General features: G+C 44.7%; 1 protein-coding gene across 1 annotated transcript in view; it reads right to left on the reverse strand.

Moving 5' to 3' along the window:
• LOC306915148 (protoheme IX farnesyltransferase, mitochondrial-like) overlaps positions 1-24,601 on the reverse strand; it is a 110,251-nt gene that overhangs the window by 79,949 nt on the left and 5,701 nt on the right. The window contains exons 4-5 of the mRNA XM_079492397.1: positions 12,048-12,279; positions 9,335-9,459 (exon numbers count right to left, since the gene is read on the reverse strand). Coding sequence (XP_079348523.1) covers positions 9,335-9,459; positions 12,048-12,279 — 357 coding nt within the window. The remainder of the gene's footprint in view (positions 1-9,334; positions 9,460-12,047; positions 12,280-24,601) is intronic.

A 24,601-nucleotide genomic window follows, 5' to 3' on the forward strand; every position in this document is an offset into this window, starting at 1 on the left:
CCTGGAGGCGTGGTCAATGCTGTTTGGCTATTCTGAGTGGCCAAACAGCATTTGACCACGCCTCCAGGTCTTAAGTTAAGTCATAAGACCTGGTACTTAAGACACTCATAATACTGCCCTTAGGGTTTTTCAGACCAACTGTTTGGATTTAGAAGCCTTTTTAGTTTTTTTTAGAAATCGGCCCTCAGAAGCAAAAAAAAAAAGAAAAAAAAGGGGGCTTTGTTTTTCGGATACCCCCAGAAATCCTGCACCGTCCGGACGTCATTAGCACACGGCTTTGTACCCTGGGCTTATCAACGCTGAGGTTTTGGGGGGCCAGGCCCTCTCTCGGCTTTGTACATCCTTTTTTTTACAGGAACTAACCCATTTACACCCGAGAAAAGATTCTAGAAATGCCTTCTGAATCCTGACAGTTTTCTGAAACATATTCATGTCAAGGACCCGCAAAAAAATATATGTAATTGGCCGTCGACCCCCATCTGAAAATATGTTGTTCCAGGGACCTTCCCCCCCAGAAGCAAAGATTTGAGTTAAAAACGCTCGCTCTGAAAAGAATATATATTCAAAGATCTGTTCAACATTTTGTACGATTTTTCAAAAATAGCAGACCTGCAAGCTCGTAGGCGCGCCACTCGGTGCCGCGCTACGAGCTTGTAGATCTGCTATTTTTCAATAGCTAAAGCATAACATAATGCTTAAAACACTAAAAAAGGGGGTTCCCGCCCGAAAATGGGCTATAATGTGAGCCCCGAGCGCAGCAACTGACCTGTAATGTTCCTCCCTGTTAACTTAAAAGACTTCAAAAGAAGAAGAAAAAGGAGCTCTTCAAACGCAAATAAACAGCATGCCCATTTGTCCCTCTTCACTGTAATACTAACCTCATCCCTCTCTCTCCGTACGGGCTCCTTAAATGTCCGACATTACCGGTTCAAAAGTGTGTGACCGCACCCTATAAGCCCCGCTCTTCTCGACCAATAGGATCACACACATGGTCAGCCCCCATGCAGTACGGCAGCGAGACCCTCTTTGAACTGGGTTTTTTTTTTTTTATGGTTAGTTTCAAGTTTACCTGCATGGGTGCCATATGGAAGGGTTTGGAGGAGGAGGATACAATGAGGGGGGCTTAAAGGCGGGGGGGGGGGGGGACACGCCTAGGGGTTGGGGGGTGTTGGAAGTAAATAGATTCGGCGAATTTGTATCTAATCAGATTCTTCGTAGCTAGACTGCATGCAACTTTTTTTACGGTGGTTCATAAAAGTACAAAAAAAAAAGAAAGAAATCACCATGAAGATATTGAAGAATAGCGATCTAATGAAATCGTGACCCACGATATAAAACCGAATCATGACATCAATCTGGTGCACGCACGCCACCGTTTTTTGACCGCGAGGTGCGTCGTCGACCGCGAGGCCACACACGGCCCTCCCAGATAATCCACTTAATTCCAGGTGTAAGACCTTGTTTGTGTTGTAAAGGTCCTCTTCGCCCGTCTGCTCCATATAGTTTCATGTAATACAACTTACATACAACAACCCATTTTGGTGTTAGCATTATGTTATGCTTTAGCTATTGAAAAATAGCAGATCTACAAGCTCATAGCGCGCCACCGAGTGGCGCGCTACGAGCTTGTAGGTCTGCTATTTTTGAAAAATCGAACGACTGACATAGAAACATAGCTTTTTCAGAAAACTATCAGGATGTAGAAGACATTTTGTAGAATCTGATCTCAGGTCAAAATAGGTTAAATTAAATGCATTTAATTTAAAAAAGGGGCCTCTAGACTAGTGTAACTCTCCACTCACGTGCTACACCCCCCCCCCCCCCCCCCCACCCACCCCAGGCAGGTGAAAACAAAAACCACAAGAATAATTTGCAACAGTTTATAGTTTTGACCCCCGGCCTCCTCTGAACATCACCTTCACTAAAGCCTTGAAGGCTTTTAAAACCAGAGCTTGCTTGAAGGGAAGGGAAGGGTGGGGTGTGGGGGTGGTGGTGGTGGGGGGGGGTCTCACAACTGGGGACCAGGAGGGAGACGTTGAAAGGAAAATGACCTTCCCCTGGATGAAAGATGGAGGGGGGCCACGACAGATCGTATCCTAGCCCCCCCGGGCAGGGCCTCTGTCGGGGGGGGAGGGAGGGGGGCGATGGGAGAAAATGAAGAGTGACAGAAGTGATTTGAGGGTGGGCCCGCAGATAAAGGGACACCCGGGGTATGTGTGTGTGTGCTGTGGCTGCCTTGCCTCTCACGTCGCTCAACACCGTGAACTCCTTGAGATCGGGTGTTGTCGAGGCGCGGGGGGGGGGGGTGCACCCTCCTCCTCCTCCTCCATCTAAGGCGAAGGGGGAGGGAGGGCCATTTCTTTCATTCCAGGATATTTACACACCTGTTACACTCTGTAAAAAAAAAAAAAAAGGTAGAAGCTACACACCGTGCAGGAAAAAAAAGCACAACACGGCTCCTCGGACGTGTCACTCACGAGACAATGCTGATCGTGCGGAGCGAGAGAACATGGGGGAGGGGGATTGATTGACGCTATTCATAGGCACGCAAATAAAATAAAAAAGGCAAACATTTGCACATTCATATCTAGAGGCGTCACCACCACCGCCGACCTCAAACAAACCCCTCTTTTTCCTTGACACGACACGTAAAAAAGGAACTACGTGTGTCGACTGAACATTTAGGTCAGGTTCCAAAGAAGACGATGATGATGATTGCCGGGCCCGGTGAACAAATTGCAGGTTTTTTAGGTTTGTGACCTCGTCGAGCACACTCCATGCTGTCGGACGCCAACGAAGAAACGAAGGAGCGAACGAGGGAGGCGGAGGTTTTGGAAGTTTGGCTGTCGAGGGTTATAGCCCGGAGGAGGGGAGGGAAGGGAAGGGAAGGGAAGGGAAGGGGGGGGACGGCTGCGCTGGAGGGCAGGAGAGCAGTGTAATCAGGGGCCTTGCCAAATTACAGGCCAAGGCCGCTCGCTAAGTGGAGTTCAATGCGGGGTCTGTGGGAGAAGTCACCCATTAAACTAATATTCTTAAGTCACGGATAGGGGCATTCCAAAGCACAACGTCAACACCAGGGCCAACCCAAGAAGAAGAAGAAGAGAGCATGCAAGGAGGGGAGGCCCCCTGATTATTCCTGGCATTTTAAGTGTCCAGGCAGCGCAACTTGTCTAGTAGTGGCTCCTCTTCTTTATTTATAGTTGCGGAAAAAACAACCTTTCAGCGGAGGGTGGAGGGGGAAATAATGACAGCATTTACAGTCTTCTTCACTTAATGCATTTTTGAGATGCGCAGCGAAAGAGGAATGTGGCTCTCTCTCTCAGGTCAAACGGGGGGTGGGGGTGGGTGGGGGGGGGGTCGCGCTTGTGTTTTCAGGGAACAACATGAAGAGCAGAGTGTGGGACAGTGTCTGTCGACACCGGCGTAAAGAAACTTAAAGTCCATTTACTCCAGTACTGTACCCAACCAAAGTACTTTTTTGGGGTATTTTTTTACTACTTCGGTATTTACAATTTTCAATACCGTTTGTACTTCTACTCCACTATACATCTCAGAGGCAAATATTGTATACTTAAGTCTTTTAGTATGATTATTTGAACACTTTAGTCACTAGTTATAACAAATACATTAACCCCTTCAGCCATATACAGTACACATCTACATTCTACAAGCTCACAATGTGTCGCGTTCTCTTGTCTATCATATCGAGACTGTCTCTCTCCACCCAACATATTTCATATGAATGGGGTCATTCCCCCATACATATGAAATATGTTGGGTGCGGAGAGAGACACTCTTCACTCAAGAGAAGAAAGGTTACAACGTAACCAAACAACCTTCCAGTTTACTTGAGACATTGTGAAACTTTTAACCCATTATTTTGGCGTTTTAAATATTATGTTATACTTTAGCTATTGGAAAATAGCAGATCTACAAGCTCATAGCGCGGCACCGAGTGTCGCGTTACGAGCTTGTAGATCTGCTATTTTTGTAAAAATCGTCAAAATGTGCTGCAAATCTTAGATTATATATTCTTTCACAGTGAACGATTTTAACTAAAATCTTTGAATATATATTCTTTCAGTGCTAACATTTTTAACTCAAATCTTTGCTTCTGGGCAGCGTCCCTGGAACAACATATTTGCAGATGGGGGTCGGCGGCCAATTACATTATATTTTTGGGGGTCCTTGACATGAAATTGTTTGAGAACGACTCGCATAGAAACATGGGTTTGTCAGAAAACTCTCATGATTTAAAGGACATTAAGTCCTCAGAACTAAATGGGTTAAAGTACATTTTAATGCCAATACTTTTGTACTTTTACTCAAGTGAATTCCGACCGAACTTGTAACTTGTAACAGAGTACTTCTACAACGAGGTAGTGATGCTTTTACTATGTAACAGAGTACTTCTACAACGAGGTAGTGATGCTTTTACTATGTAACAGAGTACTTCTGCAACGGGGTAGTGATGCTTTTACTATGTAACAGAGTACTTCTACAACGAGGTAGTGATGCTTTTACTATGTAACAGAGTACTTCTACAACGAGGTAGTGATGCTTTTACTATGTAACAGAGTACTTCTACAACGAGGTAGTGATGCTTTTACTATGTAACAGAGTACTTCTGCAACGGGGTAGTGATGCTTTTACTATGTAACAGAGTACTTCTACAACGGGGTAGTGATACTGTTACTATGTAACAGAGTACTTCTGCAACGGGGTAGTGATGCTTTTACTATGTAACAGAGTACTTCTGCAACGGGGTAGTGATACTGTTACTATGTAACAGAGTACTTCTGCAACGGGGTAGTGATGCTTTTACTATGTAACAGAGTACTTCTACAACGAGGTAGTGATGCTTTTACTATGTAACAGAGTACTTCTACAACGAGGTAGTGATGCTTTTACTATGTAACAGAGTACTTCTACAACGAGGTAGTGATACTGTTACTATGTAACAGAGTACTTCTACAACGGGGTAGTGATGCTTTTACTATGTAACAGAGTACTTCTACAACGAGGTAGTGATGCTTTTACTATGTAACAGAGTACTTTTACTATGTAACAGAGTACTTCTGCAACGGGGGTAGTGATGCTTTTACTATGTAACAGAGTACTTCTACGACGGGGTAGTGATGCTTTTACTAAAGTATACTTCTTCCGTCCCCGTCTGTCAACAGGCGAGTTCATGTTTGCACAGCGCTGCACTGAAACTCGATTACGCATCACAAAACCAATAGCCGTCGTTGCCAGCATTGAAAAGAGCTCTCATTTGTCTTCCCCGAAAAGTATAACCGGGACTATAAAAAGTCAAAACGAGAAAAAGGTATTAAAGGCTCATTATTGGACTGAAACAGTGGATTAAACTCCATTTAAACTTTGCCAGTTGTTGTTTTTGTGATTATTATTATTGAATCAACCAAAAATGGGTTTGAGCGAGAACATTAGCAAGCAGTTGGACTGTGCTGCATGGTTGGCAGGATTAACCAATTTTGGGCGGGAACCCCTTTTGGTATTAGCATTATGTTATGCTTTAGCTATTGAAAAATAGCAGATCTACAAGCTCATAACGCGCCACCGAGTGGCGCGCTACGAGCTTGTAGGTCTGCTATTTTTTTTAAATCGAAGAACCACTGACATAGAAACAGCTTTTTCAGAAAACTGTCAGGATGTAGAAGACATTTTTAGAATCTGATCTCAGGTCAGAATGGATTATGACACAGGCAGAATAGAAGCACTGGGGACTAGCATTGTGAGTGAACACCCAGGCACACAAATGTTTTTTTTTTTTCTGTAGCACATTTATACCTGGATCAGTGTTAAACTAAATGAAAACTAAGCTGTGATGACTGAAACTAAGACTAAATATATTATTGACAATTCCGTCAACAAATAAAAACTAGACTAAAATGCAAGCGATCCGGGTATATCATTTTACACTTGGTTGCACGCTGAAAATAGCCGATCGTTATCGTAACGTGACTGCGTTGTGAGCTTGTAGATCAGCTATTTTCAGCAGGTGTAAAAATCAGCCAATACGACGGCATCGAGGCCCGCCAAAACACATTTTAGTCAGACCAAATCAACTGTAGATTTAGTCGACTAAAATCTTAGGATATTTAGTCGACTAAAACTAGACTAACACTAAAACATTCCAGGTGACTAAAACTAAATGACCTGGATAAGCCCTCATCATTTATTACCAAGGAATCCTGAGAATGACATGTCTTCTTTACGATCTCCATTATAAATTAACAAGAACATATGCAATAAAACCCACAGCTTCGATCGCTTCGATCTCAGGGGTTCGTGAACAGACAGCTAGAATGTGGTGACTCGGATGAATTGAAGCAAGGACTTTCTCACTGAGGGTTGTCACAATCATTACATCATCCTCTAATCGCAATTATGTGAGATAATTGGAAATATTTTCAGATAATCGTTTCCATGTTGAAAAATTTCCATATATTTTCAAGCTTTAATTTTTTTTTGCATAAATAGCAGATCTACAAGCTTACAACATGTCACACATAGCCTACCAGCTAGTAGAGTGATTGAAAGACTTGTTTCAATGAATCGAACGAGTCGCCAAATTAATATTCAAGTTATTTACAATTAAATCGTGAATCGCAATTATTTGCGTTATGATTAATCCGATCATCAACTTAAAAAAAGAATTGTGACAGACCTGCCCCTGCCTAATAAAAGCTTTCAGATTTGTGCGAATGCAACCCGCACTCCAGAGCAACAGTACTGCATGCGTGCTGCTCCTATGGGTCGGTTCCCAGAACAGAACTCAGGTTGGTAATGCCTTCCTGAAGCAAAAAGGCCCAAATTAGGGTCTAAGAAGAAGAAGAAGTGAGAGCCTTATCTGAGTGAAACAGAGCCGTGTGTAGTGTGTAGTCAGTGTGTAGTCAGTGTGTAGTGTATGGAAACACATCAAGAACCTGTCAAGTACGTTACACGGCGGGCACAGCACGTCGCTTAGATCTGGTTGCTGAAAAGAGCCATATGTGCAAAAACCATAAAGGGACCTACAGAGTGCCGAGTGTAGAAGGAGTGGGAACTTGAGGCGCCGATGGCCTAGCGGTTAACCCGTTTAGGCCCGGCGTCGAAATAAAAAAAAAAGTCTTCTAAATCATGACAATTTTCTGAAAAACCTCTTTTTTTTCTATGTCAGTAGTTCTCAGTATTTCATGTCAAGGACCCCCAAAAATTATATGTATTTGGCCGCCAACCCCCCATCTGAAAACATGTTGTTCCAGCCAGGAACCCCTCAGAAGCAAGGATTTGAGTTAAAAACGTTCGCTGCCTCTGAAAGAATATATTCAAACATTTGGGCCACATTTTCATGATTTTTCAAAAATAGCAGACCTACGAGCTCGTATGAGCTTGTAGATCTGCTATTTTTCAATAGCTATAGAGTTTAAAACACCAAAAGGGGTTCCCGTCCAGAATGGGTTAAGGCACTGGCACATACCACTATACAGGCTCTAATGCAGTCTGACAGCGAGCTGCGAGTTCAATTCAAGCAAGTTGCAAGTTCAAAACCCGAGTCTGACAACCTGCGTGTAAGATCCCCGTCTCTCTTTCCCCCGTTTCCTGTCATTATTATTATTATCTTAACGATTTTTTTGTAAGCCGTTTTGTTTTTACCCAGTGTCAATCTACCGTAATCCTGGTGCGCTATAGAGCGTCGCAGTCCCGCCCCCTACCATGGCCCAGGAAATGAATCCCAATGCATTTCTCCCATAGACATTTCAAAAAGTATTTATTTAAAGACGGTTACGCCGCGGACAAAGCCAACTCGAGTCGTGACAATTCATGACAACACAAACAATATTTTGGACCAAACAAATAATTACAAAGAAGAAAAACAACAAAAAAGTGTTGTAACGTGCCGTTTTTTTCTTCTTTAAACGTCTTTAAATAAATACTTTCTGAAATGTCTATGAGGAAAATGAACGGAGAATAATTTTCTGGGCCATGGTAGGGGGCGGGACTGCGACGCTCTATACACTCCCTCTGCCAACCTGGGGAGAGCAACGGACTGACCTCATGCTTCCTTCATTGCATGGAGGAGTCCAAGCGGCTTCTTTTCACCTGACAGGGGGGGGGGGGGGGACTTGGCGTGTGAAATGAACACGTTATTCCAACCAGTTCCTTTCCCCTCAGGTGCCCCGGTAATAGAGACCAGGATTACTACATGTTTTTTTTGTGAGGGTACCTATACCAAAGGGGACACGGGGGTGAACATGCAAACTCCACACAGAAAGGCCCCTTTCGCCAACCCCGCCCAGTGTATGGGCACTGATGATGCGGAGGGGAGAACACGCCCCATGTTATTCTTAACTGTGATATCCAATATAGGCAGTAACACCAAAAAAAATAATTTACGCGCGCGCACGCACACACACACACACACACACACACACACACACACACACACACACACACACACACACACACACACACACACACACACACACACACACACACACACACACACACACACACACACACACACACACACACACGCAATCATTAACAGTGTCACAGACATGAACACATGATGTTCGTCGACCTGGGTGTGAGATGGTGGTGACTAGAGTTGTTACGATAACGATACCAGTAAGACGCCCTGAGTAGATGCCGTTACTGCTACAGTATGCCCAAAAGCCTGGCATCTGTGAGTTATGCCAGTCTATAATATACCTTTGTATTTTGAATGCTTCAGTTGATGTAGCACTACTACCGTTTTTATTCCTAGATAAGTGGTTCCATTTGTACACTTCCAGAGTTACAGACATGTAAGGGGTCCATTTGGAACCCCCATCGAGGAACCCTTACGCACAGATATCGGATCGGGACCCTAAGTTATGGGTATCGGGAAGGAGAAGAAAAAAAATCTGAACTGAGCGGTGCAACTACACGTACTGCGTGTGTGTGTGTGTGTGTGTGTGTGTGTGTGTGTGTGTGTGTGTGTGTGTGTGTGTGTGTGTGTGTGTGTGTGTGTGTGTGTGTGTGTGTGTGTGTGTGTGTGTGTGTGTGTGTGTGTGTGTGAGAGAGAGACCCAAATGTGACCCCAATTAGCTGACTGCTCAATGTGGGGTCGCTCAACAGTGTGACCCGAATGCGACCCCAATAATCTGCAGGGGTCAATAGGTCATACTCCAAACAGACATAGAAACAGACAGACAGATATAGAGACACACACACAGCCCTTCATTGGAGCAGCGTGTGCACCGCTCAAAAAGGTATGGGTATAACGTCTCTAGACATAAACCACATGATTGATGATCACTGCCCCACGAGTGAGATGGAGACTCACCTGGTTGATGGAGTTGGCGGTGCAGGAGGCCAGGCCCGTTCCCAGAGTGGTTATGAGGAAGATGGAGGGGTCGAAGGGCACCGGAGCCATGGCGTAGCCCGCCGCTGCCGTCGCAACCACAAGCGCTGGAAGGGAACCGCGGAATTACAGTTAAAACCCATTTAGACCCAAGGCTGATTAAAAAAAAAAAAAAAAAAAAGGCTTCAGTTTTCTGAAAAACCTATGTTTCTATGTCAGTGGTGCTCAACCTTTTGAGTAAGTATCTGGGGGGTAAGTATCAGTAAGTAGCCATAGCGAGCATTGTGGCCCATAGGGGCACCTGTGCACCTGAGTGCGAAGCGAGAGGCATTGGGTCCTTTGGTATGACCCCGGTATCGAACCACGACCTCCCAAGTCTCAGGGCGGACACTATAACCACGAGGCTACTGAAGCTGCCATGTGTCCCAGTTATAGTTTCTGTTAATACCCATTTTGGGCGGGAACCCCTTTTGGTGTTAGCATTATGTTATGCTTTAGCTATTGAAAAATAGCAGATCTACAAGCTCATAGCGCGCCATCGAGTGGCGTTTTAGTGCTTAAAACGTAACCTGTCGTTCCTTGGCTTGGATTGGGTTAATTTGCGGATATTTCTCATGAGACCGTCTGCCGCGTTTGGTCTATTCATTTACAAAAACGGCACAGTCCAACATCGTGCCCCATTCACCATCTTGTAATATAATTGAATTAGCCTTTCCACCCTCGAAAGAAAAGTACATGAGAAATATGCAGTTATAGAATTAGCATCGGACAAACAAATCCATATTCTCGTTACCGGATTATCTATTGTATACTCTGTCAAGCGCCGTCACATCATCATAATGTCCCAGATTAGTCCCATTATGAAAACAGCAGCAGCAGCAAGATGATGTGATTTAGTATTATTTAGAACAGGGGTCCTCAATAGGCGGACCGCGGTCCACGACCGGACCGCGGACCACCTCTCTGTGGACCCTGGACAATTTTTTTTAAAGTGTTCTTTGTGCCTCAACACAATACCTCTCATTTACTGTGCATTTTTGGAGGGGAATATTTGTGAAACCTTCTATTTCCATACTCTGCACCCCAGTATTGGTTGGTTGGGAGGGGAACCGATTTGTATAAGCTTGCCTTGGTGTGACTGTACTAAACAGGCATAGAGCCCCGCTCTCCGCTGGCCGCTGCGTGGCCCGCGCTGCGCTCATGGGACCGGTCTTTTTCAAAAATTATTAGTGGACGTTCAGCATTTATAGTTGAGGACCCCTGATTTAGAACGACCTACCACGTCAACTTCAAAGGGATGTTTAATTTCACTTGCAAATAAAATAAACATAAAAGAAATAAAAAATAAACGTAATGTGAAAATCACGTGATTTTTCCAAAACTTTTTATTTATTTATAGTATAGAGTATCTATGGGGTCTAATATTTCACCTATTAAATTATCCCGTCATCCCGAAAATCAGTGGTTCTCAAAGTGAGGTTCCGGGGAGTCGGGTATACCCCCAGGGGTTCTTCGTGGGCGTTCCAGGGGGTCCCCCAGCATAAGTAGTAGTAGTTAATATTGTCAGTCAGAAATGAGCTCACAACATCCACGTTATGATCAATGTGCATGGATGCAGCATATATTCAGCGAAAAGAGGGTTATTTTTTTTCGTCAGACCGCAAACAAGATAGTGAATGGATGCGCGCGCACCCAAACAGGTGGGGAGGGGCTGAGCAAGGCCTTGCCTATAGCAACAACTGTTGTCAAAAAATGGATTTGAGCGATCCTGTTTTATATACAAAAATACCTTAACCCATTTTGGGCAGGAACCCTTTTTGGTGTTTTAAAGCATTATGTTACACTTTAGCTATTGAAAAATAGCAGATCTACAAACTTGTAGATCTGCTATTTTTGAAAAATCGTGAAAATGTGCCTCAAATCTTTGAATATATATTATTACAGAGTGAACATTTTAACTCAAATCTTTGCTTCTGGGGAGGTCCCTGGAACAACATATTTTCAGATGGGAGCGGAGGCCAATTACATATGGTTTTTGGGGTCCTTGACATGAAATATTGAGCACCACTGATACAGAAACATAAGGGGTTTTCAGAAAACTGTCAGGATTTTGAAGACATTTTTTTAAATTTCGACGTCAGGCCTAAATGGGTTAAGACTCCCCCACAGTCCACACGTCCTTATAGTCTGACAGCCGGGGTGGACGGGTGGGAAATTTGGTATATAGTCTTGTTTTAATTGGCCTAAAATATTGTCTATATACTGTACATACATTCATGAATCCACTTGCTGACCGGCTGTCGGTATTGGGCAATTTCTTTTATAGTAGGTTTCTTCTTGTGACCCTACCATTAGCATCCTATGGCAGGCAAAAATGTCAAAAAATGTCAAACTTTCCTTATGCTTTAAGTAGCATGTGACATATCAAACTAGAGGGGTTTTCACGATTCTGAATCCATTCCAAGCATTAGTTTTCCACAAAAAAAAACAGTCATTGGGCTAAAAAGAAAACGGTCATAGACGTCATGACAAATGTGATGAGATCAGCACAAAATGTGATGAAGGTCAGCCACATTTGGGCAAGTGGCTATGGCTGTTTTTAGGAGTGTATCTATAAGACAGACAGACAGACAGACAGACAGACAGACAGACAGACAGACAGACAGACAGCAACAACAACGTTCTGCTCTTATACCTGTGAGCTTGATCTTGGCCAGTCTGGCGTACACGTCGGGCAGATCCGACAGATCCACCTTCAGCTGCTTCCACTGTCTGTCCAGACGAGCCTGAAAGTCCGCCTCTGTCTCCACGTGCACGTGAGGAGCCTCCAACACCCTGGTGACCGCCGCCGTCTCCACGTGCACGTGAGGAGCCTCCAACACCCTGGTGACCGCCGCCGTCGCCCCAGACACGGCCGCAGGCGTGGCCTGGAAAATTAGGGTTTGTCACAATTATTAGGTACCGGTGTTGTTTTTGGCGGCAAATTTGGATTTTTAGTTTTAGTCATAGTCTCTTGAATAGTTTTCATTTCATGGATATAAAACATTGTATTACTGAACACTGGAGGGTGGGTATGGAGGGGCTTTAACCCATTTTGACCTGAGATCAGATTCTAAAAATGTCTTCTACATCCTGACAGTTTTCTGAAAAAGCTATGTTTCTATGTCAGTGGTTCTTCGATTTTTCAAAAATAGCAGATCTACAAGCTCATAGCGCGCCCGAGTGGCGCGCTATGAGCTTGTAGATCTGCTATTTTTCAATAGCTAAAGCATAAGATAATGCTAACACCAAAAAGGGTTCCCGCCCAAAATGGGTTAAGGCAGCAACTGCTTGGTATGTAAGGAAATGGTGAGGGGAAATATGGGCGTTGAGGGAGATATGGTGGTGCAAGGGGTGGGATAGGGGGGCTTTCAGGTAGGAAGGCGACAGGAAAATGGAGGTGGTGGCTGTCGGTATATGGGGTGGGGGGGGGGGGGGGGGTGTATTGGGTGGGGGTGGAGAAGGATATCAAACGGAACACAACCACCCTAATGACTAATCATTGTGTATATTCCTGCACTATACCTGCATCCAGTGATCTTGGTACAATATAGAAATTGATCTATTGAAGATTCTGACGTTCAAATACATACATATTTTTTGTTTTGATTGTATTTCTGTATTGGTGTATTGTGCTTTCTGCTTTGGCAATGTAAACGTATGTTTTCTCATGCCAATAAAGCCCTTTGAATTGAATTGATTGTATGGGGGGGGGGGGGGGGGGGGGGGGGGGGCGGGTGATGGCGGGTGGGGTAGGGGTTATGGTGCTTGGCTTCAACTCAACTGGTCTGTTTGGGTTGGATGGTAATTTTTTCAGGCCAGTTGAAAACTCTGAAGCAGTCAGTGGTTCTCAAACATTTTTATGTCAAGGACCCCCAAATTGAGATACATTCTGCAGACCCCCATCTGGAAATATTTTCTGCTAGGGAAATGTTTTGAAGATTCATCAAAATGTTCTACAAGCTCAAAATGGGCAGTAATTGGACGCCTTGTGAGCTTGTAGATTGGGTATTTTCAAAGTATAACATGGGATTAGGGTGGTAATTTTTTTCCCATTGCTGTGGATTGCTGTGGACGGCCTGGAACTTCCTCAAGGACCCCTTGAGATTCCCAGACCAAACTTTGAGCATCATGCAGAGGGCGCTGTTTTTCCTTTATGTTTTCAGATTGCACTTAAGAACAAAAAAGGCACCCTAAGAGTGCTCCACAGTGTGCGTAGATTCTGTTCTTACCTACGAACAAATCACAGCTAAGAAAACATTGAGGGATCCCAAAACCTTCTTAAAAACTTCCTAAGTGGGTCTAACAAATTTCTTCTTAACCCAATTTACGTCAGCATTAATTAATCCCTCGATAGCGTATTGACAAGGTTTTATCGCGCGTAACACTTACTTTGAAGAGCCAAATATCCGTAACCGGATGTTACAATGACAAACTGCTGTGTGTGGTGTCATGACTGATTGTTGTTGTCTCGCTCGGCAGTGGAAAAACCCAGACCGCGAGTGTCAGCGCGCCTGCCATCTCTCCCATTTCCTGTCAGCCTACTGTCTGTCCCTCCATAAAAAAATATAAAATAATTAAAGTGGATGCGCGCGCATCTTCAAAATGGCCGCGGCCAGTGTCCCACTCTGTGTTGATGCGGGGTAGCAACATTAGCTAGCGATACGATCGGATTAAAAGATGGATTAAAGAATGCAAGCCCTCCTCTGTGCGCGGCCTCCCCTCACAGCTCACACACACACAGTGGCACCGTTACAGAGACAAGACGACTCATATAGCTTTTCCACGTTTTTCTGTTGTTATCCAGTTTACCAAAATGAAATCCACAACAGCGCTATTGTGAAGACCCTTGCGCAGCGCGAGGCAATTAACCCCAGCTGCAAACGATCCGGACTTTGATTGTGTGATTATAATATATATAAATCCTTTTGGGCCAAATAACCATTCTGGGCGTTGGGGGGGGGGGGGGGGGGGGGGCGTTAGCGATCAGGAGGAGGTAACAGGGGGTGCAGGCAAACAGTTTTGGAACGGATATTATGGACTACAGTTTTATTAAGGAAAGATTGGCATGTCAATGCCGCAACACGTGTTCGGGTGTCAATCAAATCAACTGCGTCAGACATCTCCCGCAGCACGCTGTTAAAAAAGAAATAAAAAAGCGAACGGATTTCACATCATTTCAGATCAAGACAAGTTGTGTTGAGCGTCTTTTTCCTGCGATCCCATTGATGTCACAACAGACAACATTTATAGGTGGGTCTGGTTTGGAGTAGCCTAATTTAAAACATTGTCCGACTTTGTTTTGAGCGAATATTAATACCTCGCGCTATTGTAACAGCCAGGTGCATCGTGCATTGCTCAGACCGTCAGAGAGAGAGAGAAACATTAGGCTAAACGTGTAGCCTATGGATAAGGGCGCAGCGTTGTAACAGGTTTCAACTTTGTATTGATGTCTGTCAGCGAGAGACGAGAAGAGAAAGGGAGAGAGAGAGAGAGAGAGAGAGAGAGAGAGAAACATTAGGCTAAACGTGTAGCCTATGGATAAGGGCGCATCGTAACGGTTTCAACTTTGTATTGATGTCTGTCAGCGAGAGAAGAGAAAGGGGGAGATAGTTGGGGGCCCCGGGGGAAAAAAAGGACCGTTTGGTTCAGATTCTCGCAAATTCGCCAAATTTGGCACAGATGTTGGCTGCCACCCGAAAAAAACAAAAAGGCCTAGAATCATTAAAGACACCACTTTTTAGGGGTTTTCTGGGCCGTAAAATCTGATTCTGGTGTTATTTAAATGATTTGAGGTCAAGATTACCCCTCAAGGTCAAGTTTACTCATCAAAGTTAGTATATAAAGGTAATATCGGGGTAAAATTCAGTATTTCTGGTGCAACATGCCAGATTCTACCCCCATTTTCTTTTCTCATTATAAGCTATACTTGTATGTATCAATGTTTCACAATTCAAAACAATCAGATTCTGGTTTCATCTCAATGATATGAGGTCAAGTTTACCCCTTCAAGTTAACATAAAGGTCATTTTGTGTCATAAAAAAATAAAATGGTATCATTATTTATCGGAAATAATGTTTTGCCATTTAACCTATTTTCAAACTTGTCTGAGAGACAAGGCAGGAGTCAAACAGTAACAACATGTGCTGTGTTTGCTGAATCAGCCTGCCAGTTAAACCAGGTGAAGGTAGCCTAATGAGGCTGTACTGGTGATTCATGGTGCACATACAAAAGACAGGTAAGTTGTAATGTTAGCAAAAGTGCATGCATTTTCTGATAGACAACATAATGAAATTAGTGTGTTAGTGTATTGCTCAAGCGGTGTGTGCTCGCCATGGCTTAGATGGAGTGGTACTACCAACCAACAGCCGTCTCAATGTCTTCACCACCCATGATGTGGATAATTTAGACAGCAAGGCTCAGGGCAACTTCTCACTTGATGAGTTCCACGGATATGCCCTTAGCGTGACCAACCATCTCTCGCATGAGAACCTAGGTGTGAAGCGGGATCCAATTAAGCTTGACCCCTCTGACACGTCGACTCCAAAGCTACCAGACTCTTACGTGATCCAGCACCCAGTCCAACTTACTCAAACAGATGTCTTTGCACCAAAATATGGCAACAGCAAAGTCAGACCACCGCTTGATGTGCAAGGTGCCACGGTCAAGGATGAGGTATGGATGGCACACGTTAACAGTGTGCTGAAGCAAGGCACGTCAGCAGAGGGTGACATCATCACTTGGTCGGGATACAACTCTATGCTAGCAAGCGAGCAATCAGTGAAGCCCCCAGCTGAGATCGGCATCTACCCCCTATTCCCAGACAAGGCCGCATCCGCATCTTCAATGAAGCACGCGATGGAGCTGACGATGCAAGGCACAGAGTTCCTCAACCCAGGCCAGACTAGCGTACTCGGTGCAGATCAGCCACTGTTTGCTATCATCAAACTGCTCCAATGGCAATACCCCAACACTTTGGGAGAAGACAAGTTGGTTGCCATGATGGGTGCGCTGCATATTGAAGACAAGATGCACCTAATGATTGGGAAGCTGCTGCTCGACTCCGGGTGGGCCACCATCCTCGCTAAGGCTGAGGTCCTGACATCCGGTCGCGCACAATCTGCGCTCAATGAGCATCACATCAAACGCACAAGGTATGCCCATCAAGTTTCTCTCATGTCACTTTATGAGCTCAAACAGACCGCCTACGCAGAGTATTGTGAGAGTATAATGGGCCCACCTGAGTCATTTGATATGTGGGATCAACGTTCACAAACTGTTCCCCAGTTCAAGTTCTGGTCAACCATAATGAAGCTGGAGCTTCTGATGTGTCGCTTTGTGCGGTCCCTGCGGGAAGGGGACTTTCCACTATATTATGTGCAAGCATGTGACGAACTCTGCGGCTGGTTTCACGCCCTGGACCACACAAACTACGCACGTTGGCTGCCAGTCCATGTCCGTGACATGGTTCAGATAGCTGATAAACACCCTCAAGTACATGCTGAATTCATGAAGGGCAACTTTGTTGTGCAGAAATCAGCTAGAAAGTTCAGCCTCATGGCCAAGGACCAAGCACATGAGCAGTCCAACAAAAGCCTCCAGGCGCATAGCGGAGCCGTTGGACTCTATGAGAATCCTGAAGCCCTTACATTGTTTATGCTGGCTGGACCTGATTGCACACGGATAGTTGAGGAGTTTGAGGCCATCAATGACCCACCAACGTCATCCACTGCTCATCATGAGGAAGGACATAACTTGCAAGTAAAGTTTCGCAAGGATGTACTCTCGTTCATCGATGTGGTACAGCAGCTAGGCAACCCCTTCCTTGCTACAAGCCAGGAGCTTATTGCACTCGATACACAGAATGTCATGGAGCCGGCAGTTGTTGCTTCTTTATCTCAAATCCATGAAGCCGGCCAGACCCTTCACGCAGCATATGTCAAGGAAAGATTGGAAATGGCTTCAGTACCAGTATCTGATACCGTCAAGCGGAAAAACATGCTAACATTCGCCAACCGAACTGGCCACAAGAAAAAAGGTACAAAGGACAGTGGCATACAGAAGCAGAACATGGTTTTAATCACACAACTGTTCCTTTCACTCCAGTCACGTCCCAATGCTGACATGACAGACTTCTTTCAATTCGAAAATCAGAGAAAGCCACCGAGCCTGGCGGACAGAGGGTCTCTGCGATCTGGGACAAAGTCTGACATTCTTCAATGCCTCAATGCTAGCACAGGTCATGCAGCTTCTGCCAAACAAGCTACCGTTGTGGTGTTGGATATGGCAGCAGTCATCCACATGGTGCGCCCCACAACAGCAAAGACATTCAGCGAGTATGTCTTGCTCAACATTACACCATTTCTGGAGGTCCAAATGACAACTAGTACCCAACGCATTGATGCTGTATGGGACAACTACCCAGAGGAAAATAACCTAAAATATCTTACACAGAAACGGCGTGGGAATGGTTCACGGACAAAAGTCGGTGATGGTAGCACTCCAATCCCTAAGCATGAATGGAGTGGCTTCCTAAAAAACGAGGACAACAAAAAGGAGCTCTTCTCATTCATCAGCACACAGATCTCAAAGAATGACATGCGTGGAAAGCTCCTTCTGACTACCCGCTTTGAGACTGTGCTCTCCAACATGCCTTGTGATGTCACAAAACTACAGAAGTGCAACCATTCTGAGGCAGACACCAGGATCCTCCTGCATCTGGCACATGCAGCAGAGCAGGGTCATACAACAGCCTTTGTTCGCACCGTAGACAGCGATGTTGTCATTTTGGCAATCCGGTTTTTCGAGACCCTTGGCCTAACCGAGCTCTGGGTGGGTTTCAGTACTGGTCGAAAATATCGTGACATACCAGTCCATACCATCTACTCTGATCTCGGTCCATCAAAGTCATTGGCACTACCCCTCTTCCACAGCTTAACAGGGTGTGACACAACTTCCCAGTTTCTTGGATGTGGCAAGAAGACAGCTTGGGCAGCCTGGAGAAGCATACCAGACCTCACCAACACACTAGTTGCTCTCACAAACACCCCTGACCTCTTCAGTCTTGAGTCTGTGCATATGCAGAACATTGAACGATTTGTCGTGCTCATGTACAGCAAGGGGTGTGGTGCAGCTGGTGTCAATGAGGCCAGACATTGCCTCTTCACCACTGGAAGTAGATCACTGGAAAACCTCCCACCTACCCAAGCTGCACTGTTCCAGCATGTCAAGCGAGCGCTACTGCAGGCAAGTTTCTACTGGAATCAGGCAACCTCGGTCCAGCAGGAAATTCCTGACTTCAGTGAGTGGGGCTGGCACAAAGATGGCACTGGCACATGGCAACCACTGTGGACCACTCTTAGTGATGCATCAGCAGCATGTGACCTTCTTGTGCGCTGTGGCTGCCTCAAGGGATGCATGGGAAGGTGCAAATGCCACCGTATCGGTGTCCGATGCACAATCCTCTGCAAATGCGAATAATAATGAAGATGACAGCCAGTAACTCCACACCTTGCAAGGGATGGAGACACAAAGAATGTGAAAGACAACATTGTGATCTAACTTTTTGATTTTAGCAAGTTTTACGGAGTAACTATTTTGATTACATTGTCCCCTACTGTTGTTTACTGTTGTTGAAGTTGGACTTGTATTAGTTTGTTGTTTATAATAAACAATCTACTGTTTTGAGTTGTGAAACATTGATACATATACAACTACAACTTATAATGGAAAAAAAATAACTTTTTGGGGGTAGCATCTGGCATGGCGCACCAGAAATATTGGATTTTACCCCAATATTACCTTTATATACTAACTTTGATGAGTAAACTTGACCTTGAGGGGTAATCTTGACCTCAAATCATTAAAACACCAGAATCAGATTCTACGACCCAGAAACCCCCTAAAAAGTGGTATCATTTATGATTCTATGACTTTCCGTTTTTTTCGGGTGGCAGCCATATTGGATTGCGCAATATGGCAGTACCATGGGGCGCCAATCTTGGCACCCATCTTAAAATGATTAAGTACGGTGTGGACAACATCTGTGCCAAATTTGGCGAATTTGCGAGAATCTGAACCAAAAAATCCCCGGGGCCCCCGACTAAGAGGGAGGGAGAGAGAGAGAGAGAGAGAGCTGTACAGACAGGACGGACAGAACTGTTTTTATCTTTTGACTGACTAAGAAAAAGTCCTTCTGCACACCTACAATGGACAGGTGCGTTGGATAACTGGAACTGAGAAGTAGAGAAAAAAAGAATCCCGCACACTGTCTTCAATTGGAATCGCAATGGCAACCATTCTCACTCCAATTAAATGCCCGCTCAGCAGCGCATCGCATGAAACAAACACCTCACCATTCAAAAACGTCCCCTCATCATGGAACCTAAAATCTTAAACATATTAAACAAATTCCAAGTTAACTGATAGATTTAATATATGATGAATTGAAAGGTTCAACTTCCAGCCGCTCCACACCACGCAGCAACTGCGCGCCTCCCCAAGCCATGAGTTAACATTATTGCTTGATTGATTGATTTAAGTTTGTATTAACAGTTTACAGTACATTTGCACAACTCAATACAAAAACTGTTACTCTGTGAGTGGACGACACCATAAAGCATTACACTTGTTTACAAAGAGGGTCCACCTTGTTCAATTAATCATAACATTTTGTACACTGTACACTTCTATAAAGCCAAAAACAGGAAATCATCATAAAGGAGGTAAAAAGGGGGAAAAACATATACAGTGAGGGGGAAAAGGGGTGGGTGGGGGTGGGTGGAGTCAAGGGATTTACATGTCTTAATGACAGTTGGTAGGGCGTTCCACATTATTGTGGCATAGGAGTGAAATTAATTTAGGTGGACCCTCTTGTAAACAAGTGTAATGCTTTATTGGGTCGTCCACTCGCAGTTAAGAGTCTTTGTATTGAGTTGTGCTTGAAATGTAGGCTACTGTAATTCTGCAAACTGTTAATAAATAGTTCAATCAATCAATCAATCAATACTTGTTTGTGCCGAATCTGGGTTGCACATGGTTTGTTGAACTCCCTCTGGTGTTGCTGGCATATGATTAGACTGACTGAGCCTCACTGTTTATTATGATACACTTTATTTCATATCAACCATATGCACTTAGGCCTAGAACCCAGGGTTAGGGTTAGAACTAGGGTTAGGGTTAGAACCTAGGGCGCCAGAACAGCACGGACAAAAAAAACTTTCGTTTACCGCGGTAACGAACCCGATACCGCGGTATGCGTTGTATACCGGCGGTATGGCGATATTGCGGTTATTGCACCCAGCCCTACGCATGAGGCCCACTGTTGGTTGTCATGGCTGCCAGCTCCCACCTGATGTTGGGTGGGAGTTTAGACTGATCCAGACCGTACCCAGTAACTGTTAGCTTACATAAAGTCTTAAGAGTAGGACTCAAGTCTAAGATGAACAGGTCATCGGTGTGTGTGCTGTCTTGTCTGTATCCTCCAAAGAGGATGATACGATCTCCCACCATGCAACAGCACATACTATACCATGGATATGGGCCTCTCCATTTGGGCTTAACCTTCTTCCAGGAGAAGGTCTCTGGGCTGAATTTCCACACATCGTTGAAGTGTGTTCTGCCTTCACCACCAAATATGTACATCTCTCCATTGTAGGTGAATGCTGAATGTTCACAGCGTTCTCCTGGACGAAGCTGTGCAGTAGGTGTGTTCAACCAGACATCGGTCTCTGTGTCAAACACAGTGTTTGGACGGTGTTGGTCCAGGTGATCTCCCCACCCCCAAATACAAACATCTTTGTCCCAATGATGGTAGCAGAGTGACCTGATGAACGACACGGCCAAGCTCCTCTGTGGTTGATCAAGCACCAGACCATTGTGCTGGTGTCCAACTTGTACGTGTCATTAGTCCATCGAGTCCCCTTGCATAATCCTCCGTGGATAAATATGAACTTCTTCAACACACAGGCCGAGTGGTCGCTCCTCGCCTCTGGAACGGTTCCAGAAACCCTGGGTTTCAACCACACGTGGGCGTCCACACCAAATGAATAAAGCACATTGTGGTACTCCCCATCCCAGTCGCCTCCCCAGATGTAGACCGTATCTTCTACCAGCACGGGTGTGTGGCTGCAGCGCATGGAGGGGACCTCAAGGTGACCGTCTCCTCCTCCGGGACTCACCGGAGGTAACTCCTTCCAGCATAAAGACACCGTGTTGAAGACATGGACGTCCATCTGATTCTCGCCGTTGTTTGTCACTCCATCCCAGTGACATCCAAAGGAATAAAGTGTGTTCCTCACTGACACGGCATGATAGTATAGCTTTGGTGATCCTGCTTTAGAAACGGTCCAACACAACATTGCCTTGTCGGTCTGTCCGTCTCTCTCGGTCTCTCTCGGTCTCTCTCTATCCCTATATTTCTCTGTACCTCTCACTAAACATTTGCTACTATACAGAGATTTTCAACACAACGCATCATCTTAAACATTATTCGGGTGTGAAATCACACAAAACACAAACTGTTGCCATGTGCACGCCTTAACTCTTTTATTGTGGCTAGCTGTTAGCATAAATCCCAGTTCCAGGTGCCAACATACGCGTTCACTTTAAGAGTCGGAGTTTGCCCGCCCGCCCCCCCACACACACACGCTACACACACTCGAGTATCATTGGCACAAGCACACACCGTTTACCTTTCGTCAGAAGCTTCTACATGGCGTTGGGGTACAAAGGCACAAATTAAATCCGAAATATGGATGTCAGAAGATCCACCAAGATTACGATTTATGGACGTTTGAAAATGCTCCTTTCAACTGCTTCACACAGTGAATATAATATATATATATATTTTCAATCCCATAGCTGGAGCGGTGGGGCGTTGCCATAGCAACTGGACCAATGTTAAAAGCTGCCGTGGGACTCAATTATATAGACGGAGTATACATCGGGGTCCGTATATATACAGACATGGGAGAGAAATAATTAAGAACGGTGTGCCGACTTCCTACCTTCTTTCATCGCAATTATTTTGTCATAATCGTGTACATCTATTATACAATTGAAAAGGTGTGCCCAAAACGCTGTGCGCCGCACAGGAACAAAAGGCACCAGCTACTACGTCACTCCAAGAGTGTCTGACACACTGCAATAACCCACTAAACACACTAACACGTCACAGACTTACCCTCCGCGTCGACCCATGGCTATCTCCTCATGTCGCGCAGCACGGCCACACTCCACATCACGCGCGTAAAAATTGTCATTGCACTGCCACTAAAGCCGGCTCCCGTCCACACTCGCAAACAATATCAATATAAATAATAAACACAAACACGCCACAAGCACCGACACCCCCGCCTAATTTGTTGCCACGTCTATGAAAACAAGCCCAGAAAAAATGCCATTCAACACGCTACTTACAACTCCCTTACAATTCGCGGACCTGGCAACACTGCATCCCGTGATTCCACTCTTTTCATTGGCTGCGCCGCCAACATTGTCAAACATTGTTGCCACGTCTATGTAAACAAGGCCGCAAACCCTGACTTCCTACAGCCTACAGCCTATACTTTCACACACTACCACTCGCTTACAATACGTGGACCTGGCAACACTACATCAGCCCTTCCCAATGGCTCAAAACCCCACCACGTCACCCACGTGTGTTTCGTGTTACCTTTCACACTTCCGGAAACAATACCGGAAGTTACACGGTACACACACACACACGCACACACACACACACACACGCACACACGTGCATGCGCGCGCACACACACACACACACACACACACACAGTGTACAGCCTGCCGGAAACCAAAAGTAGAAGAAGACGAAGAACAACAACACAGGTTCTACACTGATTCTAACTTGGATGGAGAGCGGCGCGATTACATACACAGTTACACTCATGCAAACACGACCGCGTCGACACCTGGCGTGGTACAATCGGGACGAACCGACGCGCATATATATGGATAACAACAACAACACTACACGCAGCAACAACGCGCTGCAACACAACACGTAAGTCACGTATGTAACTATGGTTCTATGAATCCTGGATGACTGCTTAACACTGGATGATTGGCGTCCAGTGTTAAGCACTGACTCTGGCAGTCAGTAAGGCTGAAATAGAACAGCTGTGTACAACGCAGTGTCACTGCAGACACGTGTGTGTGTGGTGTGTGCGTGCGTGCGTGCGCGGGGGGGGGGGATTTTGGATCGCCTCGCGATGCAGCTGAAATGGCACACACACACACACGCCACAAAACGCTAATAATAATAATAATAATACACAATTAGAACACTACACTAATCATAACAACAGTACAGCACAGTACAGTACACATGAGTACAGTACAGAAAGAAAGCTCACATCAGAATATTAATCCATGTAATAATAATCATAATAATAAAACATCATAACACAACACTAATAACTATAATATCAACAGTACAGAGAACAGTACAGTACATCAGAATATTAATCCATGTAATAATAATAATAACAATAAATAAGCACACAACACTAATAACAGTACAGAGAACAGTACAGTACACATGAGTACAGTACAGTACAGTATACTGTTCCTGCGCCTTGCCATGCTCTCTTTCAATCATAATAATAATAATAAATAACAACACTACACTAATAACAACAATAATATCAACAATACAGCGAACACTACAGTACACATGAGTACAGTACAGTACAGAAAGAAAGCTCACATCAGAATATTAATCCATGTAATAATAATAATAATAATAATAATAAATAATAACACAACACTACTAACTATAATATCAACAGTACAGAGAACAGTACAGTACAGTACATCAGAATATTAATCCATGTAATAATAATAATAATAAAAAAACACTAATACAACAGTACAGAGAACAGTACAGTACAGTACACATGACTACAGTACAGTACAAACACTTACAGTACAGTACAGTATACTGTTCCTGCGCCTTGCCATGCTCGCTTTCATACGCACATACACAAAACCAAACAGGGCCACTCAGCCAGCTTGGCAACTTTGCGCTTTCCAAGCAAATGCATAAATGAAAACATCATGGGTTGCCATTGCCTTCTTCCCATTTGCGACGCATCGCGTTAGGATGAGCGGGCCGAAGGCCCGCGAAATTCTAGTGTTCATACATTTAAAAAAAGCAGAAATAATAATCTAGTATAAAAGTATAA

This window comes from Electrona antarctica, assembly GCF_951216825.1.
Source record: "Electrona antarctica genome assembly, chromosome: 22".
NCBI lineage: Eukaryota > Metazoa > Chordata > Actinopteri > Myctophiformes > Myctophidae > Electrona > Electrona antarctica.